Source organism: Thermobia domestica, chromosome 5 (assembly GCF_964235325.1).
Source record: "Thermobia domestica chromosome 5, izTheDome1.hap1.1, whole genome shotgun sequence".
In the NCBI taxonomy this organism is placed as follows: Eukaryota; Metazoa; Arthropoda; class Insecta; order Zygentoma; family Lepismatidae; genus Thermobia; species Thermobia domestica.
Genome location: NC_137458.1, coordinates 227292478 through 227319227, shown reverse-complemented (window position 1 = coordinate 227319227; position 26750 = coordinate 227292478). Strand labels below are relative to the sequence as shown.

Genomic DNA, 26750 nt, shown 5'->3' with positions numbered 1-26750 from the left:
ATTCACATCATTCTCTTTGTTATTTACTTTACATACTAATAAAAAAAACAAAGTTCTGTGTATGCTGGAGTATTCATTTTATACGCCATGATCTATAAATAAGAAAATAAATTTCACATACCTAGTGTATGTTCCATTTTATTTAAATCTGAATAATTTCAATGCCTATTTAAAAAATATATCAGATTGATGTAATAAGCATCGAAATTATTAGGATTTAAATAAAAAGGAACATACGCTAGGTGCATGGAATTCATTTTCTTATTTATGGTTATGTGTACTTGCCGATTGTATCACTTTGAGATTTTGAGGTTGAACCGTTCATTTATGAATGTGGAGTTTTAAACCATCCTGTCCTAAAGAAAATTGTCTCAAAGAATTCATAATAAATATGAAATTTAAGAGTAAATTTATAAGTATCTGGTTTCTTTTGCCATGGCTTGCAAAATATGGAAAACCATAAAACTCAGTGAAGATAAATAAAAAAAAAAGATATAGGAAAAGAATTATACACTCCTTTTTAAAATTTAAAAATTAAACTAAAAATAAAAATCGCTGAGCAAAGCAACGTTTATTTCAAAATAATAAATGTGTAACAGTTTTGCCAACTAACTGAACATATTGGCTTGATCAGACAGTTTCTGGTGAAGCCAATATGTTCAGTTAGTTGGCGAAACTGTTACACATTTATTATTTTAGTGTCTGATGAAGCCAATATGTTCAGTTAGTTGGCGAAACTGTTATACATTTATCATTTTAGTGTCTGATGAAGCCAATATGTTCAGTTAGTTGGCGAAACTGTTACACATTTATTATTTTAGTGTCTGATGAAGCCAATATGTTCAGTTAGTTGGTGAAACTGTTACATATTTATTATTTTTAAATAAACGTTGCTTTGCTCAGTGATTTTTATTTTTAGTTTAAGTTATTTAAGATAGCAAAGCTAGTATGAACCAGTTAGTTAACAATCGAAGCGAAAACTTCAAAACAACTCCGTTTAAAAATTCAGAATAAAGCTTTAACCTTTTTCGAGGCATGATATTTCTTCCTTCTTTCATCTCTTTCTTTTTTTTATTACGTTAAGCGTCATGGTGAATTTTGTAATCTTTTTCCGTCAAGCTGTTAGTAATTTTGTGAGTTAAAACAAAATGTAATATTACTGGACCGTTAGCAGAAAACTCTTCCAAGGAGCATATCAGTTCATTCTAATGAAACTAAGCCCAGATCGATGACTTTCTGAGGAAGTAACAGCACAAGTTAGAAATGTAGATCCCATGGGACCTAAGCGACTCCTTCATTAACTCTACTGTAGGTTCAATGGAACCTAGGCAGTGCCTTTAAAGCGTCAAAGAAAAGAGGACACTTTTCTCCTTAAATCTTAGCAAAGTGGAATGCGTCTTTAATCCATTCATTCGTATTGTACTTTTGTGAATAATAAATAAAAATGTGTTAACCCATAGAAATCTTTCGAATATGGACATAATACAAGTTGTCTAGGTTAAATTGAGAAATCAATTTATACTTTTGCTATTGTTGTAATAATGTTAGTTTGTGATTATCTGGAATAAAAACTCTCTCTCTCTCTCTCTCAAAAAAAAAAAAAGAAAGAAAAAGAAAAAAAGAAAAGAAAGAAAAAGAAAAAACTCATTCAGGAAAAAATCTAGCAGCGTTGAAGCCTTCGCTAATACCAATGAAGTTGTGTTGCTATGATACAGAGAGTAGAGGAAGATCTTTCCTCCTCCAAGAAATAAAATGTTAAATGTAAAATTTGATTTAACCAGTAGCGTACGCAAAATTTCGTCAAGGGAGAGGAGGAGTTCAAGCTCTCAAGTTCAAATCATTTTAGAATTTTTGTACTATGGCATTTTTTTTTTTTTTTTAATAATAATATCTTGTTCAATGGAGAGATTAAAACCCGAAACTCTCCTTTGTGTACACTACTGAATATAACCATCAAATCTTTTCCCTTTTATCATCAACTAATAAGGACATTTACGAAACCTCGTGAAAATACTGACATGAAGTTAGTACGGCAACGAAAGAAAAGTGAAATCACACCAACCTAAAATATTTAACGTGTCAATATGTGAAACGAAATACGTACAACCAAAGATAAACAGGATACCTTGAACATGAATCCTCAAGTCTTACAAGAAGATAACCAATATTTTTAGCATATAGGATTTCGTGGACTGGAAGATCCCCAACAGTAGCTCGAACTACTTTACTAATTTTGTACTCTTCAGCTCCAAGGCTTTGAGGCATGTAACATGGCAGAGAAAGAACTATTCGTCCTGCTTCATCTCTACCTGCTGTTAACGGTCCACTCAATGTGTTGAACTCCAACTGAGAGTTAGTATTTCCTAGGGAAGTGAAAAAATATTAAAAATAAGTAAACCATGTCACTTAAAATCATATTATTATTATTATTATTATTATTATTATTATTATTATTATTATTATTATTATTATTATTATTATTATTATTATTATTATTATTATTATTATTATGTGATTCGGATCCTACATTAAACTGTAATCCCTCGTCTCATATAGCCTTCTTGCTTCTGAAATGCACGCTAAACTCCAATTCAAACAACCAAGAAACCAGACATTACCATACGAGGTTTGTTCAAAAGGTATCCGACTTTTATTCACACTCAAGTACCATAATCTTATATTAATCTCCTTCAAAATAGTTCCCTTGGGATACCACACATCTACCAACGGTTCTTGGAAGCAACGGTGGAGTGCCTCTTCTAAGACTGTGCACAGCTAGTCCGTCACATTCTGCATGATGTCTTGTCTGACTGAAATATGGTTCCTTATGAAAGCTAGAAATCTCATGGAGCTATATCGGGAAAGTATGGAGCCTGGCGAAGCACAGGTGTGATGTGTTTGGTTGGATCTAAAGTCTGTATCAAATGCTTCGTCCCGGAAGGCTTGTCGAATCTTCTGGATCGTTTTCATTTGGGATTCTCCCAGTTTGACACAAAATTTAATGCACTGGCTTTCTTCAAGTGTTTCAGTCATGTTGTCAAAATAGAAATTCCGACATCGGTCAATTATACTTCTTCTCTCATGGGTAATTGATCGCTTCTGTAGGCTGAAGAAAGAAAATAAAAACAAGAATGAGCATTAGGATCACCTCCTTAACTACATTTGTTTACTTTAAAAAAAAGTCGGATACTTTTTCAACAAACCTCGTATTTAACAAATTTTCAACCAAAATTTTGAGTTAAATAAATTCAAATGATACAAAGATATTGTTTCTTCAGACACTCAATATAAATATAACTAAGAGCCGAAAGTAAATGAGGGTTATTCTTCTTTCTTCAAGACATTTCTCGTACAACTCTCAACTACTGAAATTCGCTCATTATATGAAGTACGTATTAATGTTCTAATAGTAAAATGATTAACAGTTAGACTTTCTATCACGAATACCAAATGACATTCATTTAAAATTAAAGTTCACTATAAAAATCAATCGAACTCCTTTAATAATATTATTTAGAATCCATAGGTTGGTCACATTCTTTATTTTTCATAAATTTTATTGTTTGATAAGCTGTTTTCATCTACATTTTACATTCCCTTATAATTAAAAGCCCGTAAGAATGTATGTAGCAAGACTTCCTATAACCTATATTGTTTTCACTTACGTTAGAAAGAACTGTTGCATATATTTTTAATAACTGTTAAATTTACATAGGTGATGTATTTAACTAAATGACGGTTTGTCCACAGATAGCAGATTGATACTATAAAAGGTGTGAAACTGTAGATATCCCACTAAAAATTACACAAGAATATCTCGTTAAAGAAACTAAAAAAAAAAATCATTTTCTAAACTAGTAGTCTGTTTTCTGGAGCCTATAATCCTCTATTAGCAAATATATTTAATGTTTAATAAAATAAACCAATGTTGAACTCACATTGTGGAATTACACTTCAGTATATCAACCTTCGAATGATTCTTTTTTAAAGAGCAAATTCAAAGTGGTGTTCGGTGCTAACGAGTTATAAGGTGGTGTTCTTCTCTATAGACAAGACTGGTACCAGTATTGTAAGTCCAGTAATCAACTTAAAAATTCCTTAACGAACACGCATCGAGGATGACGACAAGGAGTCGTTGAAACGTACATGAAAAAGTTAATAATAGGTAAGTAAGTCAACATTAGTTTATTTTATTATTAGATATGCGTTCTATCAGTCAATTGATATGCATTCTACTTATGGAAAATATTACAGTCAATGGCGTACGCAGATCATCAAGGTGGGAGACGAGTTAAGCACAGAATCTCGTACTCCTACAGGACACGCGAGATTTTCTATATGTATCATATCTTAATATAGTAAACGTTTACTTTTGCATAATATCTTACTCAAGAGGGGAGTTAAAACCCCGAGCTTCCCCTTTTCTCCAGTTGCTATTCTTCATAGCTTGAAAAGTGTTTTTAAAAAATGAACTAAGGCCCAAAATACTGAAGTGAATACTTGAGTACTTATCTGACAATAATTAAAAAAAAAAAAAGAAAGAAAGAAAGAAAGAAAAGAAAAGAAAAAGAAAGCTATTACCAAAAGTATCATGCTCGCTAAGAACAATTAAATGATGATGTATGGTGTAAAGAGAATTTGTTTGAAAATTGAAAACTGTTCAAAGATCTGCTCTTAATAACGAATGGCACTAGCATTTAATGCAGTCGCTGCTTTTTTACTTTAAATCATTTGTTGTGTTCTGCAATTTTAACCATAAAATATTTAGTAAATATTTATACTGTGTATTGTAGTGACCTACCTATGCACTGAAATAATACAGCCGCAGTAGCTAAAGTTGCATGTCCACATAAAGGTACTTCATTAGTGGTCGTGAACCATCGTAACCCGAATTTATGTGCTAGCTGAAAATTATCCAGAGGTCTGATCTTTGTGACGAAAGCAGTTTCAGATATATTCATTTCCGCTGCTATTTTCTGCTTCAGTTCATCAGATATGTCCTGAAAGATACTTCGATCTATTACCATTACATACTTCATTTAGATATATAAGTTTAAATAATAATTATTTTTCTGACCAGAGTATGCATTTCTTTATTAAAAATAAATTACTTCATAACAGTTTCCATAACGTAACGTTATCTTCCTCAAACGTTAATATGCATGTTCATTATATACAAGATACTGTAGATGTATTTCCATTAATTTGGAATTATGCCCTATATCGTACTGTTACCCTTGAAGTTAGGATTAACTTACATCCATTAGCGGTTCGTCAGATGAGGCATATGAGGCCTGGCCTCACATATATTTTTTTAGCAAAACTTTTTGCAATAAATTTCAAATTAAGTCAATATTTCTATGTATTTTTTGAAATAAAACTTATTTCAAATTATTTATTGTATAACACGAAACAGACTTCTTAAAATTCATTTGCTCAAGTGTAGAAAATGTTTGTAAAATATTACAGAATTTAATAGAAATGAAGGCGGATCACTAGGTGTTCTAGATGCTATGCTAAACGCTGCTTGAATAGTGCGGCGTTGCCATGTAGTGTCGAGTCTTTATTGATGCCAGAACAAAGGAAGTAATCATAGAATTCTGCTTGGATACTTACTGGGGAAATTAGTTTTCGGCCCTTACTGCAATTCATAGCGAAGTTCTGCTTCTCGAACTGCAACGCTACAATCCACAAATTAAACGTACAAATTTGACAACAACGCATTATGGCGTTCTGCGCAAGTTTCTTCTCAAAATCTATTTCCTTAAATGTAAATTAATATTTAAATAAAATGTGAAACATAACATGAAAAACGGTCGAACAATATATCTATTTTGTAACAAGATTGTTACTTTAAAGTACTTTACACATTCAAACAAACATTTCATAAAATTGAGCACTTCTAGTAAGATCTAACAGAAAGTGCCATCTTGTGTGCTCATTGTAAAACGAATCAAATATTTTCTTTTATTTGTTACCGTTTTCGATATCAGAAGACACAACCAAATGAATCAATGTCTTGTGTTGTAGCTGAAACATAACTCTATCTTATTGTACAATATTTATAATATGTAAAGTTCCCAGTAGTTAAGAGAATGAGCTAAAATATGTACTGACTTCTGGGTGGTGATCCATCTTATAGGCAAAAACGAAAATTTATATTCTTTGGCATGATAATTTCAGTTTTAAAAATTCCAATCCTATATTGAGGCCTAAAACAGATTTGGCCTCCTCAGCAGCGAAGCACTGTTGACAACGCAAAAAACCCTCTTGCACTCTGAAAGGGGTGAGGGGAAAACCAAATAGTCTTGAGTTAGAAATTACTCCAATGTTCTGTTTCAAGGGAGGCCAGTTGGAAATGGGCCTGCCTATGAGCACTGCGCATGCTTGAACCAGAGAATGGTACTTGTCATACTCTTCACTGTTCCCCAGACAAGGGCATGCAGTGTAATAAATTAAATAAATTTAAACGTAAGCGTTGATTATATAGAAGTAACCGATTACATATGCTATTCCTTTCACATTAACAACATTTTAAACTTCTAGAACATTTTACTGAGGAAGTATATTTCCTTTGAAGGGAATTATCTAGTTTTCAAAATATATAGTGATCTATACTTAATTTCTAGTAAACATGCTAAAAACCTTGACGAAAAAAAAACTATAACAATTATGGCAATACTGTGAAACATTTTTGTAGTAAGAACGCAAAAATCGAGTTTTATCTTGTTTTCAAGCGATATTGTGCGTTTGTAAGATATTAATGTGTGGGGTATTTTTGTAAGTTTGTGACAGTGTGTTAGACCATTGGACTTGTGCTGAATTAATGTGTACATGATAGAGGACATTGGTTCGTGTGATCACACGATATGCAACACAAAAGGATCGTCGCATCGATCTTTTGTACAACTAAGGTTAAGTTCGTGTTTTAATATTTATGGTAGAAATTCAACGCATAACTTATTTCTGTGTGTTAATATATGTTTTCTCTACTTTCCGAATAGGATATAGATTTTTTGTAGGTAAGGGAGGAAGCAACAGTGAATACTGGCGCAAATCTCGAGGGGATGAGGGAGACATGTCCCCCCAATCTTCCTCCAGTAATCCGATTTGAAATGTGTTTTGGGTTGAGAAATGTGATGATTTGTTTCCGACTGCCACAAAGGAAAGGGAAATTAAATTGATGCCCCCCAGAATATGCCTCAAATTTGTCCATCTCTCTATGTTGAAAACAACTCTGTTCCCCTGATCCTTCAGTGTTATTTTTCAACTTCATAAATATTTTGAACATCGCAAAATAAAAAAAAAAAAAGGTGGAACGGTCTTACCCGTCCCCCCAATGTTGAAGACAAATTTGCACCTATGACAGTGATTCAACATTGAAGAAAATAAAAAAAGATTCTAACCTGACGATCGTTATCTTAAAAGCAATGTTATTTTTGTAACAAAATGCAAGGAGATATGATATAGATTAACGAATTCAATTTCGTCTTCTTCAGATGTAACATTGGCAGTGGCGTCAATAACGCCTCTACAACGTGGGAAACCTCGACTGTATCCCCCCCCCTCAAGTGATTGGCATCATACTATGCTTATTAGCTTACTAGCAACCCGAAAGTCAGGGAAAATCCTGCAACAAGAGGGGGGAGAGATGAGCCAGTTTCATCGCCACTAAACACTACGACCCGGTTTTCTGTGCCTCACCTATTTATTTAGCCACAAGCCGCCTCCGCTTACACCTAAGTTTTCTGTGAAGTAATACTAAAAAGTGCGAAAAATGCTCAACCGTAATTCTTTGGATTCTAAAATTCAAGTATCTTCTTTCGGTTTTTCTCTTAATTAATACGGAATTGCACATAAAGTAGTATTCAATGTAATTTTGTTCAGTGGTGAAACCACCAAGGGGTCGAGTCTTCTTCCAAAACAAAGTTATTGTGTTATAGCTATTTCATGTTCATCATTGTGTTTGACAGTTCTGTCTGTCATTTCAACAGCAGAAGTTCATCATTGTTTCATTATTCCGATTTTCGATGTGGAATTTGATGATTATCGCAAAGTTAAACAGATACTGATCGATCCATTTAAATATCGATTATTTTAAATATTTACATTAAAGCAATTAAGATAGGTTGAGACATTTCCCATTTGAAAGTATGTTCTTAATACATGAAACTTTGTATGTGTTGTATTGGCAACAATAAACAATTACATAACAGGTTGTTACCATCCAGAGAAATGAAAATTGTTCCTTTTGAAATAAAATGACCAGTGCAAATCAGTAGCGGACTAAATGTGACTTCAGTATGCTTAATTTAGCAGTCATGAAATACGAAGTGAATTTGGTTGTTATTATTGAAAACGTAATGCGATTAAGCATGAGCGTCCGCAGAAGATTTCACAGGGTAAATTTATTGCTAGATACTGTTATGCAATACGATTGAGATTGGGTATCATTTGAAACTGTAATGGATACGGATTTGGCAGGCATTCGATATAATGATTGTTAGGGGAGTGAACGACTGAACATTGACTGAACAAAAAGGCACTTTTCATTTCATCAGTACGTGCATAAAATTGGCAGGATGATTTAGTGTTTCGTTTACGAATTCTCTTTTCACATATTATATAAAAGGTTGTTTTCTTGTTAAAAATTTAATTACTATCAATAAAGCTTTCCAACACTAATATCTAGTCGAGAAAGGAAATATTGTAAATATATCTTACTTACTTCTTCAAGCAAGCAAACACCAGCTTGGTTCCCGGCAAATGGAGTTTTGGAGAAAGAATCCACTGTGTAAATAGTTAAAGCCATGTTCCTGTAAATTAAACAAACATTTTGTTTTCTTTTAAAGTATCAAGGATGGTGTAAATTACTTTATTATGAGAACATGCTGAAATACCTGTTCTTCGCACGGAAAGAAAGCATTTATAGCATTGTTCTTTACGAAAATTTTAAACCCTTTTCCCCATTAGAATACACATTTCAAGCAAAGGAAACTATAAATACACATGTCGGCCCAACTGTCAACTATGTTCGAAAATTCATTTCAAATGATTCTCCCGTTCTCCCATGATGATAAGACGAACAACCTCATTTTTGTACATTGTAGGAAAAATTATAAATTGATTCCTTCCTCTCGACAAAAGCGGAATTTCTGGAAACCCTGTGGCACATGCACATTTGTATTGAATAAATTTAAATACCAAATTTCATCCCCCTAACACATCTTTAATTATTTTGAATAAAAAGTCTAAATACCAAATTTCGTGTCTCTAACCTTAAAAGATTTCAAAATATGGCCATCTTACTATAACAATTATAATTTCCACCTTCCCCCTTCCAGCCTTTTTCTTTCCTGTGATGGAAAATATTTCTTTAAAAATGTTTAAACATATGTTTAATTATTTTAAATGAGAAGTCCATATACCAAATTTCGTGTCTCCAATCTTAATATATTCCGAGATATGGACATTTTAATATATTTAATAATTGCTACCCCTATTTCTCCCCTTCTACGTCGAATTTCCAAATATCCTTCCTTAGTGGTACCTTAGGTCACAAATCTTATGTACTGTCCAAATTTAAGGTTTCTAGCTTAAGTGGGTTGGCCTGGAAGTTGGTCAGTCACTCACTCACTCAGGATTTCTTTTTTCCATATATAGAGATTAACTCATAGTCTGGCAGCCATTATGCAACTCTGACGTGCATGCCAAGGATGCCATTATGTTTTATAATGTGTACCGGTACTGTACGAATTTCATATATGGCAAAAATCACGGCGTGATGGATTTTTTTTTTTCATATTCTAGAAACAGTTAATTAGTAAAGTGTTTTTTTTTAAAAAAAAAAAAAGAAAAAGCTTCATTTTAGAGTACAAATACAATTGATTTCTTTGAGGATTTTCATAGCAACGAGAGTTTTGATATCGAGAATAGATTTATGGGAAATTTTTTACCCCTTCCTCCCTTAAGATACGAATTTCAATGAATGTGTATTGATAAACTCTTAAGATATTCTATCTGTGGCATAAGTTTAGAACTCGCCTATCCCCTTAGGATAGGCCCTTTAATCAAAGAGAAAAGACAAAATCCCAGTTCGGGATAGGTACTAACTAAGTTTCAAAATTCATTTCAATCTGTTCAACTGTTTTCCCGTGATGCGATCACAAACAATAGATAATATAGCTTTCAATGTGGCTATAAAATATAGAAAATACCCCTTCTTTTAAAACAATTGGGAAGTTGGTAATTTTGGAAAACATTGGGACATGTGCTCACTTATTTTTAATCAGGTGTTTATATACCGAGTTTTATCTTTCCAACTTCAGACTGTGAGATAACTGTATTCTCGTATAAGTTTTGAATCCCTTATCCCTTAGGATACGCCCTTTATTCAAAATGATATGTTAAAAACTAGGGATGGCCACATTTTCCGGAAAAACGGAAAACGGAAAATATATTTTCCGGAAACTGGAAAATTGAAAAAGGAAAATGGAAAATTTTCCGGAAAAACGGAAACGGAAAATTTTCCGGAAAATCGGAAACGGAAAATTTTCCGGAAAATCGGAAGACGGAAATTTTTCCGAAAAACGGGACGGAAAATTTTCCGGAAAATCGGAAGACGGAAATTTTCCGGAAAAACGGAAGACGGGAAAATTTTCCGGAAAATCGGAAGACGGAAAATTTTCCGGAAAAACGGAAAATGTGATTTCCGGAAACCGGAAAACTCTTTTTTCCGGAAATGGCCGTCCCTATTAAAAACCCCAACGTAGATGATAACTGCATTCAAAAATTCATTTCAAGCGGTTCAATCGTTTTCCTGTGATGCAATCCTACACAAGATCAGTTTCAGTCAAAAATTGTCCGTAATGTAGCTTAACTTTTCTTATATTGTTCATACTGACCTATGCCCTTGTTTATTTTATCGTTATGCTGTTGTGGTCATGCTATGAAAGTTTGATCCTAATTCTTTCATTTGTCTTCCTTTTGTTGCAGATAGACCATGGCCACTCCATTACAAGTTTGCACCAAAGAGGAACAACGAGCAGTGGTCCGATTTTTGTGAACGGAACGTGTACCAGGGTCCACAATCCATCAAAGACATTCGGCACAATACGGGAACTGTGTCTTGCCACAACGGAGTATCTACGAATGTATTGAAAAATTCAAAAATGGTCGCACAAGTGTTGCGGCTCCCTCCTCGTGCGTATAGCTACATCGTGGATAATTTTTGACTTACTCTCTTCTATACTACCTAAAGAGATGGGTGTCGGTCTCTATTCTTTATGTTATACAGGTTTTGTTGGAACTTAAATAAAGCAAATATAAAGTGACTAAAATATTGCAAAACTCTTGACTCCCATTTGTACACACCAGCGATAATATTTAGTTGTGTAGGTCACAAGAAAACCTTGACTTCGTCAGTGGTGACTGTTCATATTTTAAGCAACAAGATAAATAATATTACACATATACATACTAGTAATGGCAGAATACCTATTGATATACTTACAATCATGTACTTCAGCAACACGCACGATACGTAGTTAAAAACAAAAGTCTTTAAGCGCAAGGCACTGTTTACACCGGTAATGTTTGACAACGTTAAATATAGTACTTGAATAAAGGAGAGAATTATCAGTATTCAACTAAAGGAATTCTTGGCTATAAACGAAGGTCGATCAAAGGTCCTTGAGAACAATCAAAGCATCCTTCCTCCATGAACCAAAGCACTCCACTTAGTTACACAGTCTTGTCTCTTCTCTATATGCAGATGATGATAGAAGTCATGTTATAGGTTTATGGCCTTGGGAAGATAAGCTTACATTGTTGTCAAATTGCAGGTATATGTGTTAATTATGTTATCAGATTTATTTTATTTGGACGTGTGTTTCAAGGTTCTATTATTGTTTCTTCACTCTCTCTCCTTCTAAAAAAAAAAAAAAAAAAGGGGGGGTGGGACACTGTTAACAGTGGCGCCTCGCCAGCCACTCGGATGGATGTACAAGACTCATTAATTTTGATCCAGCCTCTTCTACTCCCTCATACAGAAACTTACCAGGAACGCCCGCAGTATTTTTCCAAAGGGCAGCAAAAAGAGACAAGTTCAGTCGCGACATACACACCATGATTCACTTGCCACGTAACACTTCATGTAAAACAACAAATATTTACGCACATTGCATAACTTTATTAACTACAGTAAATACACTATGGTACAGCCCAAAAGAAAGGCAGCCCAAACTTTGATCAAGTATATTTTTTGAAGTAAGAATGGTAAAAACATGATTTTTGTGACAAAATTTAGCGTTACCTATGGAGATATTTTGAGAATAAAACCGATGAGAGACACCGTAACGTTGAAGTTTAGTAATTGTTTAAAGGACCAGATGTGTAATTCAAAAAAAAATTGTAAATTGTTTATAATCAATTGCGAGGAAAAAAAGAATTAATCACGGCCAGTGGGGCACCCAGGATTTTATTTCGGGAGGGGTCAACACTACTTACAAGGCAGGGTACCCAGGTGTAACACACCGATTGTGATAAGATTGCACAGATATAAAGAATATTGAAAAAGAAGCGACACGTATTTTTTTATATCGGCCAACAAGCACATTGAAAGGGTCAAATAGGGGCATAAAAATGGGGTCAAAATGAGATTATGTGGAATATAGCGAGAACGAGAAGAGATATCAGAAAAGTTTGAATGTACGAAATACTACCCATGGTCGACGCAATTCAATGAGGTAGAACGCACCCATGAGAAGAGAGCAGAACATCCGGAAATGGACCAATCACGTGTACAACATTGTCACAATGTGTTACGGAAAAGAGCGAAAAGGGTGACAAGGAGCAGGAAGAAAGAAGAAACGAAAACAGAAAATACGTGTTTTTGCTTTGGGTGCATACATCACCCATATGCGAAAAAACAACAAGAACAAAAAAAAAAAAACAGATTTATCTCAATGCACGAAGATGGGATAACACGCAGAAAGGATGCAAACGCCGTTCGTATAGGCAGCCAGCGAAATAGTACCGCGCAGTGGGTTGCATATATCGGATAATGGGAACAAAAATTCATAGCACAGTAGAATGTAATAGCAGGTGGTCCACATACATAAGATAAACAGCAACATTAATATCAGTACCACACATGAGTATCAACATTATATCACTACGAAAATACGCGTAGAACATAACAGTAATAGTAACAATTTTGTTTTTGTGTTACTACTGCCTACACACATTTTTGTTTAGAACATCCATCTCATCGTTGTTCTCATTACGCGATATATGCAACCCACCGCGCAGTGCTGTCTCGCTGGCTGTCTATATGAACGGCGTTTGCATCCTTCCTGCGTGTTATCCCATCTTCGTGCATTGAGATAAATCTGCGTCTCTTTCGCATACGGTCAACATATGCATCCAAAGCAAAAACACGTATTTTCTGTTTTCGTTTCTTCTTTCTTCCTGCTCCTTATCACCCTTTTTGCTCATTTCCGTAACACATTGTGACAATGTTGTACACTTGATTGGTCCATTTTCGGATATTCTGCTCTCTTCTCATGGGTGCGTTCTACCTCATTGAATTGCGTCGACTATGGGTAGTATTTCGTACATTTAAACTTTTCCGATATCTCTTCTCGTTCTCGCTATATTCCACATAATCTCATTTTGACCTCATTTTTATGCCCCTATTTGACCCTTTCAATGTGCTTGTTGGCGGATATAAAAAAATACGTGTCGCTTCTTTTTCGATGTTCTTTATGTCTGTGCAATCTTATCACAATCGGGCTGTTACACCTGGGTACCCTGCCTTATAGTAGTCTGCAAACGACGTGCTGCACCATCTGATGTGGACAAAATTGAAGGTTTGAGTTCTCCCTACTACAAGAAATTTAGTTATTCCTATTATTAACACGCTAAAAGGCCTTAAAATAAAAATTGAAATTCACAAATTCCCTATTATTAACGATTACATTTAAAAAAAAAACTTCCAATCTAATTATTATTTTCTATCTTATTTTTGCATGTGATTACGCGCTCTTTACTAACATTTATTACTTAAAGAAATTAATTTATGCTTTTCACCGGTTTTTTCCCTTTTGTACAATGCTTTGACTTAATTCAATATTCATTTGTATATACATTGATCTATTTTAGGTTTATTGATACGTTACAAATTTTGCAATAATACTCAATAAAATGTACAAACAATACACTTTACAATCTATAACGAGAGACTTTTAAATGTAGTTGTGAACTAATCGAAATTTTCAAACCCTGTGATACAGATGCAGGTGCTTTCCAATACCAATCACTTTAATAGCTATGAAAACACAGTTAAATGCTACAATATTATGAACAACATATAAGATATCAATTTCAATTATTGTTCATGTATCATACATAACTTCACAAAATGATGTAACAAAGGTTAAAATATTATTATCATTTGACACATTAAACCTTGACAGATTAACAATTTCATGCATAGCACATTCTTGTTAATCAATGAAATATACCTTATTAAATGATCCCTAAAGCTATTCAGTGCAATATTTATAAAATTAATTCACAATTTGAGAAGTTTTTTCATATTTACAGTCTGATATAAAATATCCTTGGCTTCATTGCAAGTCCAATTATTCGAAAAGGACAACAGTAAACTATCGCAAGACGATATTTCGCACGTGATGTCTCATGTCTCAATGCAGATTAAGAGCAGATTTAATGAAGAACGTAAAAAAAATAACAACTCCTACTATAATAATTACATTTAATTCCCAAAATTTAGAGCTCCTCCGTGGCTAAGCGGTTAGCGTACGCGCCTTTGGCGTGGGAGACCCGGGTTCGATTCCCGGCGGGAGCTCATGTGGTTCGGATTCCACGTTAATCAGTAGGTCCACGTCTCATATAGCCTCGCTGCTGAACGGGACGTAAAACTCAAAATCAATCAATCAATCAATTCCCAAAATTCACCACTTGAAGTAAAAGTATTTTAACTTAAACTGAGAGTTGATCCATACATACCGGCAATTAGACAGTGTAAACTGTGTCTACGATATGGTCACACTGATCGCACATGTAAAGCTAAAAGACACTTTTGTCACAAATGTGCTCAAGATCACCAATCCCAAACATGTACAAACACGGTCAATTGTTTCCATTGTGGTGAAGATCATGACGCCTTTTTTACCGACTGTCCAGAAAGACATAAGCAAAAGAAAATCATGCTGATTATGGCACAGCAGCATATATCCTTCAACGAAGCTAGTGCTCAAATAGGTAAAATCTCATATAATAAAGAGATATCACTTTACAGCAAGGTAGTCAAGGACTCACCAATGAATCGTACGGAAATCTCAAATAAATTTAGTATTACAAATCCTGAAATGCAAACAATGAAGTCTCCTGTAATAACCAGCTCTCAGATAGTACAAAGGGATTACTCACCTCCCCCATGGAAGCGACGTAGAAATACTGATAATTCAGTGACTGCAACAAGTCATAGATTTTCAAATGATAGAGTATTAAAAGGGTATAACTCTAATGTTATCAACAAGAAAGAGCAACCATCGCTTGCTCAAATAAGTAAAAACTCCGATAATAAAACTACATTACAAAATTGGGATACTAATTACAAGTTTGGTTCCACACAGGGACACTTCTCGAAAGATAACACATATTCCTCTAAAGATCAGCGAGTAATCTCTAAGCAGATAGGAGAGACAAAAGGTCTCAAAGGGAACACTAATATGGATTATTCCAAAAGATTATGGTCATATTCGCAGAATCAAACCTCTCAACAATCTACAGAGCTATCATTCGAGACAAATGAAAAAACAAATTTTCACATAACAAAAACAAAGATAGCTATAAAACAAATTTTAGGAAATATACTTACCTCAATCAATGGTGACATCACTAGTGAAACAATTGAAAAACTAGCACAACCGCTCTATAATCTTCTCATCTCCATACATGATTTAAAAAAAGTTCAAATCTATACATAGATTATAGTTATCTTTCCGATATGTATATATAATTTATCAAAAAAAATTATGTATTCACTACTCGGTAATGGATAGTGTTTTTAGGAAGAGTTTGGTAATAATTCAATGGAATTGTCAGAGTTATTTTACTAAACAATATGCTATAAGACATCTCATTCAAACGTATGAACCAGATATTTTGTTTATCCAAGAGACATGGGGGAAACCCAATATACCAATCCATATTAAAAATTATGTAGTATTAGAATATTTGAGATCAGATGGTTATGGACGTTTGGCAACCATCATCCATAAGAATATTTCGTTTAAACAGGTAAATTCACAATTTGCTCATACATATCAGAATGTTCAAATGCACGGCATTGAAATAGCGAACACAAAATTTTAAAACTTATATGTACCACCTAATGTTATTCCTAATAGTAAATTCTGGACTGATATTTTTCAACATCAGAATAAGTTTGATTATATCTTAGGAGACACTAATACACAATCTTCTCTAACTGGTAGCACAAAAATAAATAAAGCTGGAAAAAAATTTAATGAAGCATTACTAACTTCTCCGTATTTATTGTTAAACGATGGAACACCCACTAGAATGACCTTAGAGGGTGTGAGTGTTCCAGATATTTCTTTATGTACAATTTCACTATATATTCAAGCTTCATGGAAAGTACATTACGATTCATTTGGCAGTGATCATCTTCCTATAATCATTTATACTCATCCTATATCTGTAAAAAGACATGATCAACTTCTTCAGGATAAGATACACTATTCTATGGTAAACAGAATTGAAACTAAATTAAATTGGTCAATTTATAATAATATGATATCTAGACATTTAAATCAGGACAATATAAGAAAGGATAACTTGAATGATCTGAATAACGTAATAATAAAGTCGGTTGTAAATACAAAATCGGAATATCTTACAGACAGGGCTCAGGCTGTTCATAAAAAATATAAAAAACAAAACAGCAAACCCATTTGGTGGAATATTGAGGCACAAAAAGCAATCAACATGAGACAAAAAGCTTTTCGGAATTTCTACCAAACTAGAAGCAAGGAAGACTTCCTTCAGTACATAAAAATAAAAGCAAAAACCACTAGAATTCTAAATCAAATTAAAAGGAGTTGTTGGATAAATTTTTGTAATTCACTCACGTATCAAACACCTAAATCTACAATATGGAAATTTTTCAGAAATCAGTTCAATAGATTTAATAAACAACCGAATTCTAATACAATGCTTGAAAAACAATGGATAGAAGACTTCCACAGAAATCTTACCCCAGATACGTCTCATACGGACAGTTCATTTTTACAAGCATACTCCAATTTATCAACACCATCGGAACTTGAAGAATCTTTTACAAAATTAGAATTACAAATAGCATTAAATAAACAAAAAAAGAATTCTGCCCCGGGCATTGAAGGGATTCATTATTGGCATTATAAAAATTTAACAGAAGAAGGGAAACAAGTATTACTTAACGCATTTAACCTAATTTGGGATACTGGAAACATTCCTAAATTATGGGAAAAAAATCCTTAGTAATTCCTATCTTAAAATCTAACACACAATGTAACATAGCTAAAAACTACAGACCTATAGCATTATTACCATGGAGTCTTAAAATCTTTGAACAACTTATATTGAATAGACTACAGTGGTTTGTGGAACATAATCAACTACTGCCAGAAAATATGTCGGGGTTTAGAAAAAACAACTCAACTTATGACGCAATAGCTTCATTAATTTTAGACATTTGGTGTTCCTTTCAACAACAAAAATTTCTAATAGCTATCAGTATTGATTTCAAAAAAGCCTACGACTCTGTTAACTTAGATATATTAATACAAAAACTAGTACGACTAAAAATACCAATAAAATTTACTAGAACAATTCATAACATCCTCTTTGATAGAAAAGTTCATATAAAAATAAATAAATTCATGACTAAGGCAAGAACTACGTCCTTAGGACTTTTACAAGGAAGCAAATTAAGCCCATTATTATTTAATTTATTTATAAGAGACCTAATATATCAATTAAAACAAAAAACCAATGTTCAAGCATATGCTGATGACGTAATAATTTGGGAAGCGTCTTCAACAGTTGATACGGCGGCAGAAAAATTGAACAAAGCATTGGAGATCCTTCAACAATGGAGCTTCCTAAATGGTTTAGAATATCAACTGGTCCAAATCTTCATACATCATTTTTACGAAGAGAAAAATAAAAACAGTTCCAAAATTCAAAATTAAGGATTCTTATCTAAATTACACGAAGCAATTGAAATATTTAGGACTCAATTTAGATCAACAATTAACATGGAAAGGTCATTTAAAATACTTATTCAATGAATCACAACTATATATGAATATAATGAAAAACTTAAGTGCAAGAAAATGGGGCATAAATCCTGTAATTCTGAATAAAATAAAAAATAACACCATAATGGCAAAAATATTATATGGAAGTATATTTTACTCTCAACAATTATCGCAATTCTACGACAAAATTCAGCAATTACAATATGAAACAGCGAGATAATTTACTCACAACCATCATATTGTCCAAAGAATGCACTTTTAGAAATTTCTAATAATATTCCTATTGAAATTCAAATATATAAACTTACTGCTAATTATTTATTTTCAAGAATGGGCAAAAACTCGACTCTATTATTCAAATACTTGGACAAATTAATAATAATAAATACAAAGAAAAACACGCCATACCAAAACAGACTTCCTTGGATATTTCATGTATATATTGAATACAACCAATATAAGACAAGTATCTCTAAAGTTCCTTCAATAATTCTATAGTATAAAGTAAACTTAATTAAAATTCCATCAATAATACCTAACTACATACAATTTCATTCAAAAGAGAAATTGCCAAACATACATAAAAACATATGGAATTATTATAAAGACCAGTTGTCAGATGATTGCACATTCATCTTCACCGATGGATCAAAACAGCAAAATAACCCAGTTGGTGCTGCGGTTATCATTCCTAAGTACAATATTGAAAAACAATACAAATTACCAAAAAGTACGTCAATATTTGAAGCAGAAGCGTTTGAAATCCGTCAAGCTTTCTTATTAATCAATACGCTACAGATAAAGAATGCATGCATATGTACCGATGCTTTAAGTGTTATAACAGCCATAAATCATCCTAAATGGTCAGCTTTTACATCATGGAATATCATGTTAATTAAATCTAGCTATTTCGCTCTAAAAAACAAGAATTTTCAAATCCATCTATTTTATACCAAGGGTCATGTAGGCATAAAATTTAATGAATCAGTGGATGAACTATCAAGAAAAGCGACTACAACTGGCATTAGATACAACATAAAACTTCCATTTCACAATTTCAAGTATATAGTTAAACAACAACAAAAAAGGAAAATAGACTTATGGAAAAACAAAATTAGACTAGGTCCTGGAAAACACTATTGGGAATTAATGGAGATCAACGATAAACCGTTATACAATATCATAGAAAAATGGTCAAGATACAAAACGATACTACTCATCCGAATGTTTCTTCATACAATATTAACTCCAATAAAACTACATCAAATTAAAAAAAAAAAAAAAGAGAGAGAGAGAGAGAGAGAATAATCTATGTTGGTGTGAAAAAGATCATGGTTCGATCAATCATTTGATATTTCAGTGCGAACTATTTAATAAAAATAGAAATATTTTTTGTCAACGATTAGTAAAAACTATGCAAACTCTGCCAGTTAACATTAGTATGATATTATATTCAAAAGATGTTGATATATTAAGCTATCTCATCCAATTCATGATTCAGAACAATCTAAACTTGTAAAAAAAAAAAAAAAAAAAAAAAGGAAGATAAAATAACAATCAAGGAATTCATCAGATATTACTATACATCCCTGCGAATTTAGTCAAGAGCAAATGGATAAATGAAAAAAAAAGTCATATACTATTCAACCTTAAAAATTAAACAACCTACTTAATACTAAATATTATAATCTCAATTTCAGGATATAGGCAATCAAGGATGCAAGATCTGTGCCTTTAAGGAAAAAAAAAAACTCGTGTGAGGTAGAAGGAAAGGAAAGGAAAGGATTAAGAGCACTCTTCACCAACGGCGCTTCTGTGAGAGAGTTTGCTTATATTTAAAGATACTGGAAAAATGACAAACAATAATGATATTTTGGAAATTTTATCAAAATTTGTGTGCTGCTGTATAACGTATCAAAGTGCTGCTGTATAACGTAGGCCAGGTTACGTTACGTTAAAAATTTCTTCACATTTTTCAGTGATCAAAGAAAGTGAACAACGTATTTCACCAGAAACTTTACAAGATGAAAAATCTGAGAGTGTTTGTAAATTCGAGGTGTCTGCAAATATGGAAGTGAACCCGTGGAAAGTGAGCATAGTGTTTCTTGCTCTTCGAATAACAAACTTACCGAAATCAACTACTTACCGAACTTACCGAAATCACTTACTAGTTCCCCCTTCCCTCTACTTCTCAATCTAATGTTGACCATACTGCTGAAGCATTAGATTTCTCTCATAAATATCCAACCGATCGAGATAATTTTAATTTCGAAATCACAGCAAACTTTAAAAAGTGCATTTTGAGTTATGGCCCCTGCAAACCATCCGGTCCTTTTATTAGAGACGAGAAAAATAGATGTTTCTTTTCCGATTATTTTCAAAATACACAACACGGCAAAATCCCACGACAATGGTTATGTTATTGTGAGCCCTGCTGGCTCTTTGCTGACAGGGAAGCAACTCACTTTCATCATGGATTGAAGGAATAAGTGACTGGCAAGGACTAGCGAGAAAAGTTAAAGAGTACGAATGAGCTCATTATCATTTGTAAGCTTGTATTACTTACACGACGTGGAAAAATAATAGTACTGTGAGGGAGAGTTTAGTATCTGAAATGGAAGACGAAATAAATTATTTTCGAGAAATATTGAGGAGAATAATCGATGTCACACTCACTTTGGCAATGTGTAATATTGCCTTTAGGAAACATCGAGAAAAACTGGGTGAACCTAACAGTGGTAATTTTCTTGCGGTAGTTGAACTTTTGAGTAAATACGACCCCATTTTGTCTCGATTAATAAATGATAAAACAAAGAGCAAAATTACATATTTAAGTCCCGAAATACAAAATGAAATTATTCAAATGTTGTCAACGCAAATAGAGAAACAAATAATCGTAGAAATACAGGACGCTTGTTTCTTTTGTTTGATTTTGGATACTACTCAAGATATTTCGAAACACCACCAATTAAGCTTCATTTTTCGATACGTCTTAATAAAGAAGGATGTAAACGACAGCCCCGTAGAACTCATTATACATGAAGGTTTCTTGGGATTTTTGGGCGTATTGGACGGAAGTGCACAAGGATTAGTAAGTACAATTTTACAATTCATTGAAGAAAAGGGAATTTCAATAAGACAGTGTAGGAGACAGGGCTACGACGAGGCGACAGTGATGAGCGGAGTGTATTCGGGAGTACAAGAGCGCATCAAGAGACTTGAGCCTTCAGCCAGTTATGTACATTGTGTTGCTCACAACTTGAATCTAGTGCTGAGGGCCGCAGCTAAAATTCCGCAGATAACATCCTTTTATAATATTCTTGAAAAACTTTATGTATTTTTTAGTTCCAGTATTAAAAGATGGCAACTTCTAGAAACTAATAATAAAGCCACGACTCTTAAAAGACTGTCCATCAATGTGGGGTTCAGCTTACGACGCGTTATTAACTGTCCGTTTTCGTTATGGAGAAATTCTGAAGGCTTTAAGCAACATAATTGTCACATCAAACAAATCAGAGGAATGCGACGATGCAATTTCCTTAAGAAAACAAATTGAATCCTACTAGTTTGTAGTTCAAGTGGCAGTACAACATAAAGTTTTAGAAACGACGACCATCGTATCGAAAAAAAAAAAAAAATACAGTTACCAAATGAAGATGCACAGTACAAGATGTAACAAAATTACTGGGTGAGGCACTTATTTCACTTAAAGAATTAAGGAATTCTTTTGACAAAGTGAAGAAAGAGTCCGAAGAAATGGCACAAATGTGGGGGATCGAATGTCGTTTCACAAGTACACGTCCAAGTAGAGCAAAAAAGTTTTTTTTTTCTTTTGGCGAATTATGTGAGGATAAAAGACTAAGTAATTCAGAAGAATATTTCAGAATTAATATTTTCTATGGTTATTTGGATACTGTATTGAGTCAATTACAGACCAGGTTTGAAAGCATGATGAACATCACTGAAAAATTTGAGTGTTTGCAACCTAATGTTCTCGTGAACAGTAGTGACAAGGAAGTCCATTTAAAGGCGGAAAGACTTGTTGTGAGCTATCCAAATGATATTTCTTCAGAATTCCCTCATCAGTTACTTATGACCCGTAGTGTACTTTGAAATGATATCAAATGCTTAAAAGTGGAAAAAGTGAACGATTTTGCGGAATTGGTCCTTATTAAAAATCATGTAATTATTTCCAGTATCCCTGAGATCTCTGTGGCGTTGAAATTGTTTTTAACTCTTTCTGTGACAATGGCTTCAGCAGAACGATCTTTTTCAAAACTAAAATTAATTAATAACCATGTGCGGAGTTCGATGATGCAGGAACGTTTGTCATGTCTTAGTATGATAAGCATCGAAGGTTGAAAGAGCACGCAAGTTAAATCTGCATTCTTTAGTGGAAGATTTTGCTCGCAAGAATGCTGCACGAAAAAGACGTTTCAAAGTTCAAGATTAATTGTATGTAGAAAGTGGATGTATCATCATCATCATCATCATCATCATTATTATTATTATTATTATTATTATTATTATTATTATTATGTTATTTCGAAAAAAATCTAAACCTGTATATTACAGTCGTTTCAACACAGTTTTCCCTTTCATGGTTCATAGACCTCAAAACCATGGTCACTTAAAACTGTTACACACTAAATTTGTTATAAATCATTTGAAATCCGGCCTGATGAAAAGCCCGGATAGCGAGCGAAAATCCCTCGAAAAATTACCCAAATAATTATCCTTTCCATTCGGCAACCACTCTCTCCTTAGTTGTCCAACTGGTTGCATAACAAGAGTTAAACTCAAATCAATAACATCTTTCCCCTGTACAAATTTTACAATCTACAGATGGTGATCAGAAAAATGGAAACACCTGAACGAAATTGCAACTTACCAGATTAATATGGTGTCGGGCCACCTTTCGCCTTCAGAACAGCCTTGTTGCGACGTGGGATGGAGGCATAGAGGTCGTGAATGGTAGCAAGTGGAATTTTACACCATTCCTTGTGCAGGGCATCGGCCAGTTCGGTGAGAGAGGATGGAGGTGGAAATCGTCGCCGGAGTCGTGTTTCCAAGACGGACCACAGATGTTCAATTATGTTGAAATCTGGGGATTGGGCGGGCTAAAAGAGCTGTTGAACTTCATCCCGATGTTCCTCAAACCACGCTGCATCAACGCCAGCTGTGTGAATGAGTGCATTATCATCCTGGAAGATGGCGTCATTGTCCGGGAACAACATCCGGACCATAGGATGCAAGTGGTCTCCTAAAATTGCGACATAATCGTTGGCAGTGATTCGTCCGTTAAGTGTGACCACAGGACCCAATGAAAACCATGATATGGCGGCCCACAGCATCACCGAGCCGCCGCCATGTTTCACAGTTGCTCGGAGACACTGCAGATCATAAGCTTCTATGGGCGTTCTCCACACATAAACACGGCCCGTGGTTGGGAATAGGGTGAAGGATGACTCATCCGACCATATCACACGTTTCCAGTTCTCAACGGTCCACGTTCCATGGTCGCGGCACCATTTGCGGCGTGCGAAAGCGTTATGGTCTCTGATGAGCGGTTTGGCCCACGCAACACGATCCCGTAAGTTCATGTCATGTAATTCGCGGCGGACTGTGATTGTCGAAACAGGGTGGGGGAGGTGCTGATTGAGTTCCTCCGTCACTTGCTCCGCAGTGGCACGACGGTTCTGCGTGACAATGCGCTTTAATACCCGGCGTGACCTGTCACTCATGATTTTCTTCCGCCCACTGTTACGCTTCTCCGATGTGGTTTTCCTGTGTGTTGTGTAGGCCGCCATCACCTTCGACATTGTCCCACGCGACACACCTAACACAGTAACCACTGCCGTCACACTCACTCCACATAACCGCGCACCAACAATTTGCCCTCTTTGAAAATCTGAGAGGTTTCCCATTTTACACTACCTCCGTCTGCTGCAGCCACTGGACACTGCTGTTCCACTGCGCCTGACGTAGTATGGAGACCGACCTAACACACCACCACCAGCGGTCCGGCGCTGCGGGCGCCACGACACCACTGCCAACCCATACATCTGACGTGTTGCCAACTACAGGTGTTTCCATTTTTCTGATCACCATCTGTACCTCTCACTGTAGGTTTGGCCGAAAGGCATTTTTATTATTGTCGCCATAACTATCGGTTTTACAACTAGAGCCCCTTCTCTATACTTTGCGGGGGGGGGGGGCAAAAGTGTGCTACGCCACTGCTCTTAATTAAAAATAAAGATAGGTCTATAATTTATTTTATTTATTTATTTATTTTTATTTATTTATTATTATTATTGCTTAGACTATTTGAATGTCACAACGAGAACATGAAAGAATTGAAGATAAATACAGAGAGATTTCTAAGTCCTTTTTGTCTCTCACACTCAATCTTACGTGGAAGCATACCTTTACGAAAGATAAAAGGTATACTCGATGGTTAAAGCAGAGAATCTGGATCCTTATTTTGAATCAGAGTTCAAGATTTAAATTAGGACCTACGTATACGAATCTGGATCTGAAACAAGAAACCAAGTCCGAGATCCGAGTTTGGATCCGGATCTAGGTTCGGATCCAGATCCAGATTGGATCCGGATCCGGTTTTATTTATTTATTTATTATTTTTTGTCAATCCCTAGTTTTATTTTACGAGGTAAATAATCTGATAAAGTAGGTTAGTGGCGTCATTTACTTTAGTATATTTGTGCAAGAAATCAGTAGAATACTTCGAGCAAACAATATAGTCTACACAGAATAAAATTTTCAAAATTGCCATTGTGAAAATTATAATCATGTAGGAATTCGTTTTATTGGCACTGTTTTAACGGAAGATTGAGTACTTTTGAGAAACTATTAATGATGAGTGGTGTTTAGTCCACCCAGGGGTGCCCACAAAGGGGGGCTATGACGCAAACTGCGTCATTGAAATATTTGGGGGGTTTAAAATCTATATAAATATGTTTGAGGGGGTGTAAAAATAATCGAAAAGATTTTTTTTCATGGAAGAACACCTACAGATAGACAATTGGGGGAGTGCGTCATGGACATAAGGGGTGGGTGGGCACCACTGAGTCCACCTGCGAAAATATCCAAAAGCGGAAACCACATAAGAAGCTGTAAAAGGAAAGAAATGGCCTGAAGAGAGGAAGAAGCAACACCTACGAATGAAGGAATACTACTGTATTAGAAAATGTCGAAAATAACGTTGTTCCTTGGTCGCCTAAACGGAAAAGAGAGAAAATAATGTAGAGCAGTGGAATTATTATTCACTGCTGTACAGGCTCGGATCGAGGATTTTCTGAGGGGAGGTGCACCAATTACTACCAGTACATTTGAATTGAATTGGAATTTAAAAAAAAAAAAGTATTTAGGCATCTGTGGTGTGAATGAGGAAATGCCCTGGAAATGCTAAGTGTCTGTTCTCGGTGAATCCTTTTCTTTCAACTTTTAGAAAATTGACTTTAACTATCGATTTTGCAGAATTTCCTTTTCTTTTAAGCACAAACGGAAACATGACAGCAGAAATTTTCGTAAAGTGTTGCTATTTTCACTGCTACCTTCTCATTTTAGGTAGTGTATATTTACAACGAAGGGGGATGCACGTGCACCTTTGCACCCCCCTAAATCCGGCCCTGCTATTCTATGATAATAGTTTGGAATACAAATAATAATGCAATTTTATCTTGCGTGTTAGTAGTTTCTTTCCTTGTACCCATAACCTATATTTAAGAGGTGCGTAAGGACAGACATTTTAAATTCAGCTGTCTGACACTACATAAAACTTCCCTTCCCCAAACAAAGCATATGCTCAAATACCTGCAGTTCCAAACAAATCATTAGGGTGTTTCGTGGTGGTATTATTCTACAGCATTTCTTGAAAACAAAGGCTTTATTCAGTGTGTCTCGTTGTGGCACACGCGTTCAGTTCCGTGAGTGTAAACTCTATTCAATTTATTGTATCCTGGTATGGTGAACGTTCCATCTCCTCTTTGTTCAAATGCGGGTGGTAAGGTTCGTGTCATTCTCACGCACAGCTGATGCAGAGGGTTGGCCCCGATTTGTTTGCCCTGTCATTTGAAATCCTTTTGAAGGAGATCATCCTCGAGTACCCGCGGGTAAACCAATCGTTTTGATTGGGGAATGGGGAGGAAGATTCTCCGAATAGCAAGGGATTCCGCGGGATTTTTAGGATTACGGGACCGCGAATCAACTGCGGGAATTTATTAGAGAAACATAACATTGAAGTAGTAATTTTAAGTAGCTGTTCACAACACACACAACTAAGGAAGAACTTCATTTATACAGCTATTTATTACATTGAGTAATTCATTATCTTGTTGCGAATAAAGTTATTGCAAATAGATATGAGTAAAATAT

General features: G+C 34.6%; 1 protein-coding gene across 2 annotated transcripts in view; it reads right to left on the bottom strand.

Annotated features, from left to right (window-relative positions):
- Positions 1 to 26750, bottom strand: part of LOC145686428 (phenazine biosynthesis-like domain-containing protein 1) — a 51964-nt gene that overhangs the window by 20601 nt on the left and 4613 nt on the right. Inside the window, exons 1-4 of one of the 2 annotated variants that reach the window (XM_081759725.1) lie at positions 11513 to 11773; positions 8729 to 8816; positions 4802 to 5000; positions 2126 to 2363 (exon numbers count right to left, since the gene is read on the bottom strand). In XM_081759725.1, the coding sequence (XP_081615851.1) occupies positions 2126 to 2363; positions 4802 to 5000; positions 8729 to 8812 (521 nt within the window). In that variant the 5' untranslated portion in view covers positions 8813 to 8816; positions 11513 to 11773. Of the gene's footprint in view, positions 1 to 2125; positions 2364 to 4801; positions 5001 to 8728; positions 8817 to 11512; positions 11774 to 26750 lie in introns of those variants that run through there. The other variant, XM_081759724.1, reaches the window with a different exon arrangement.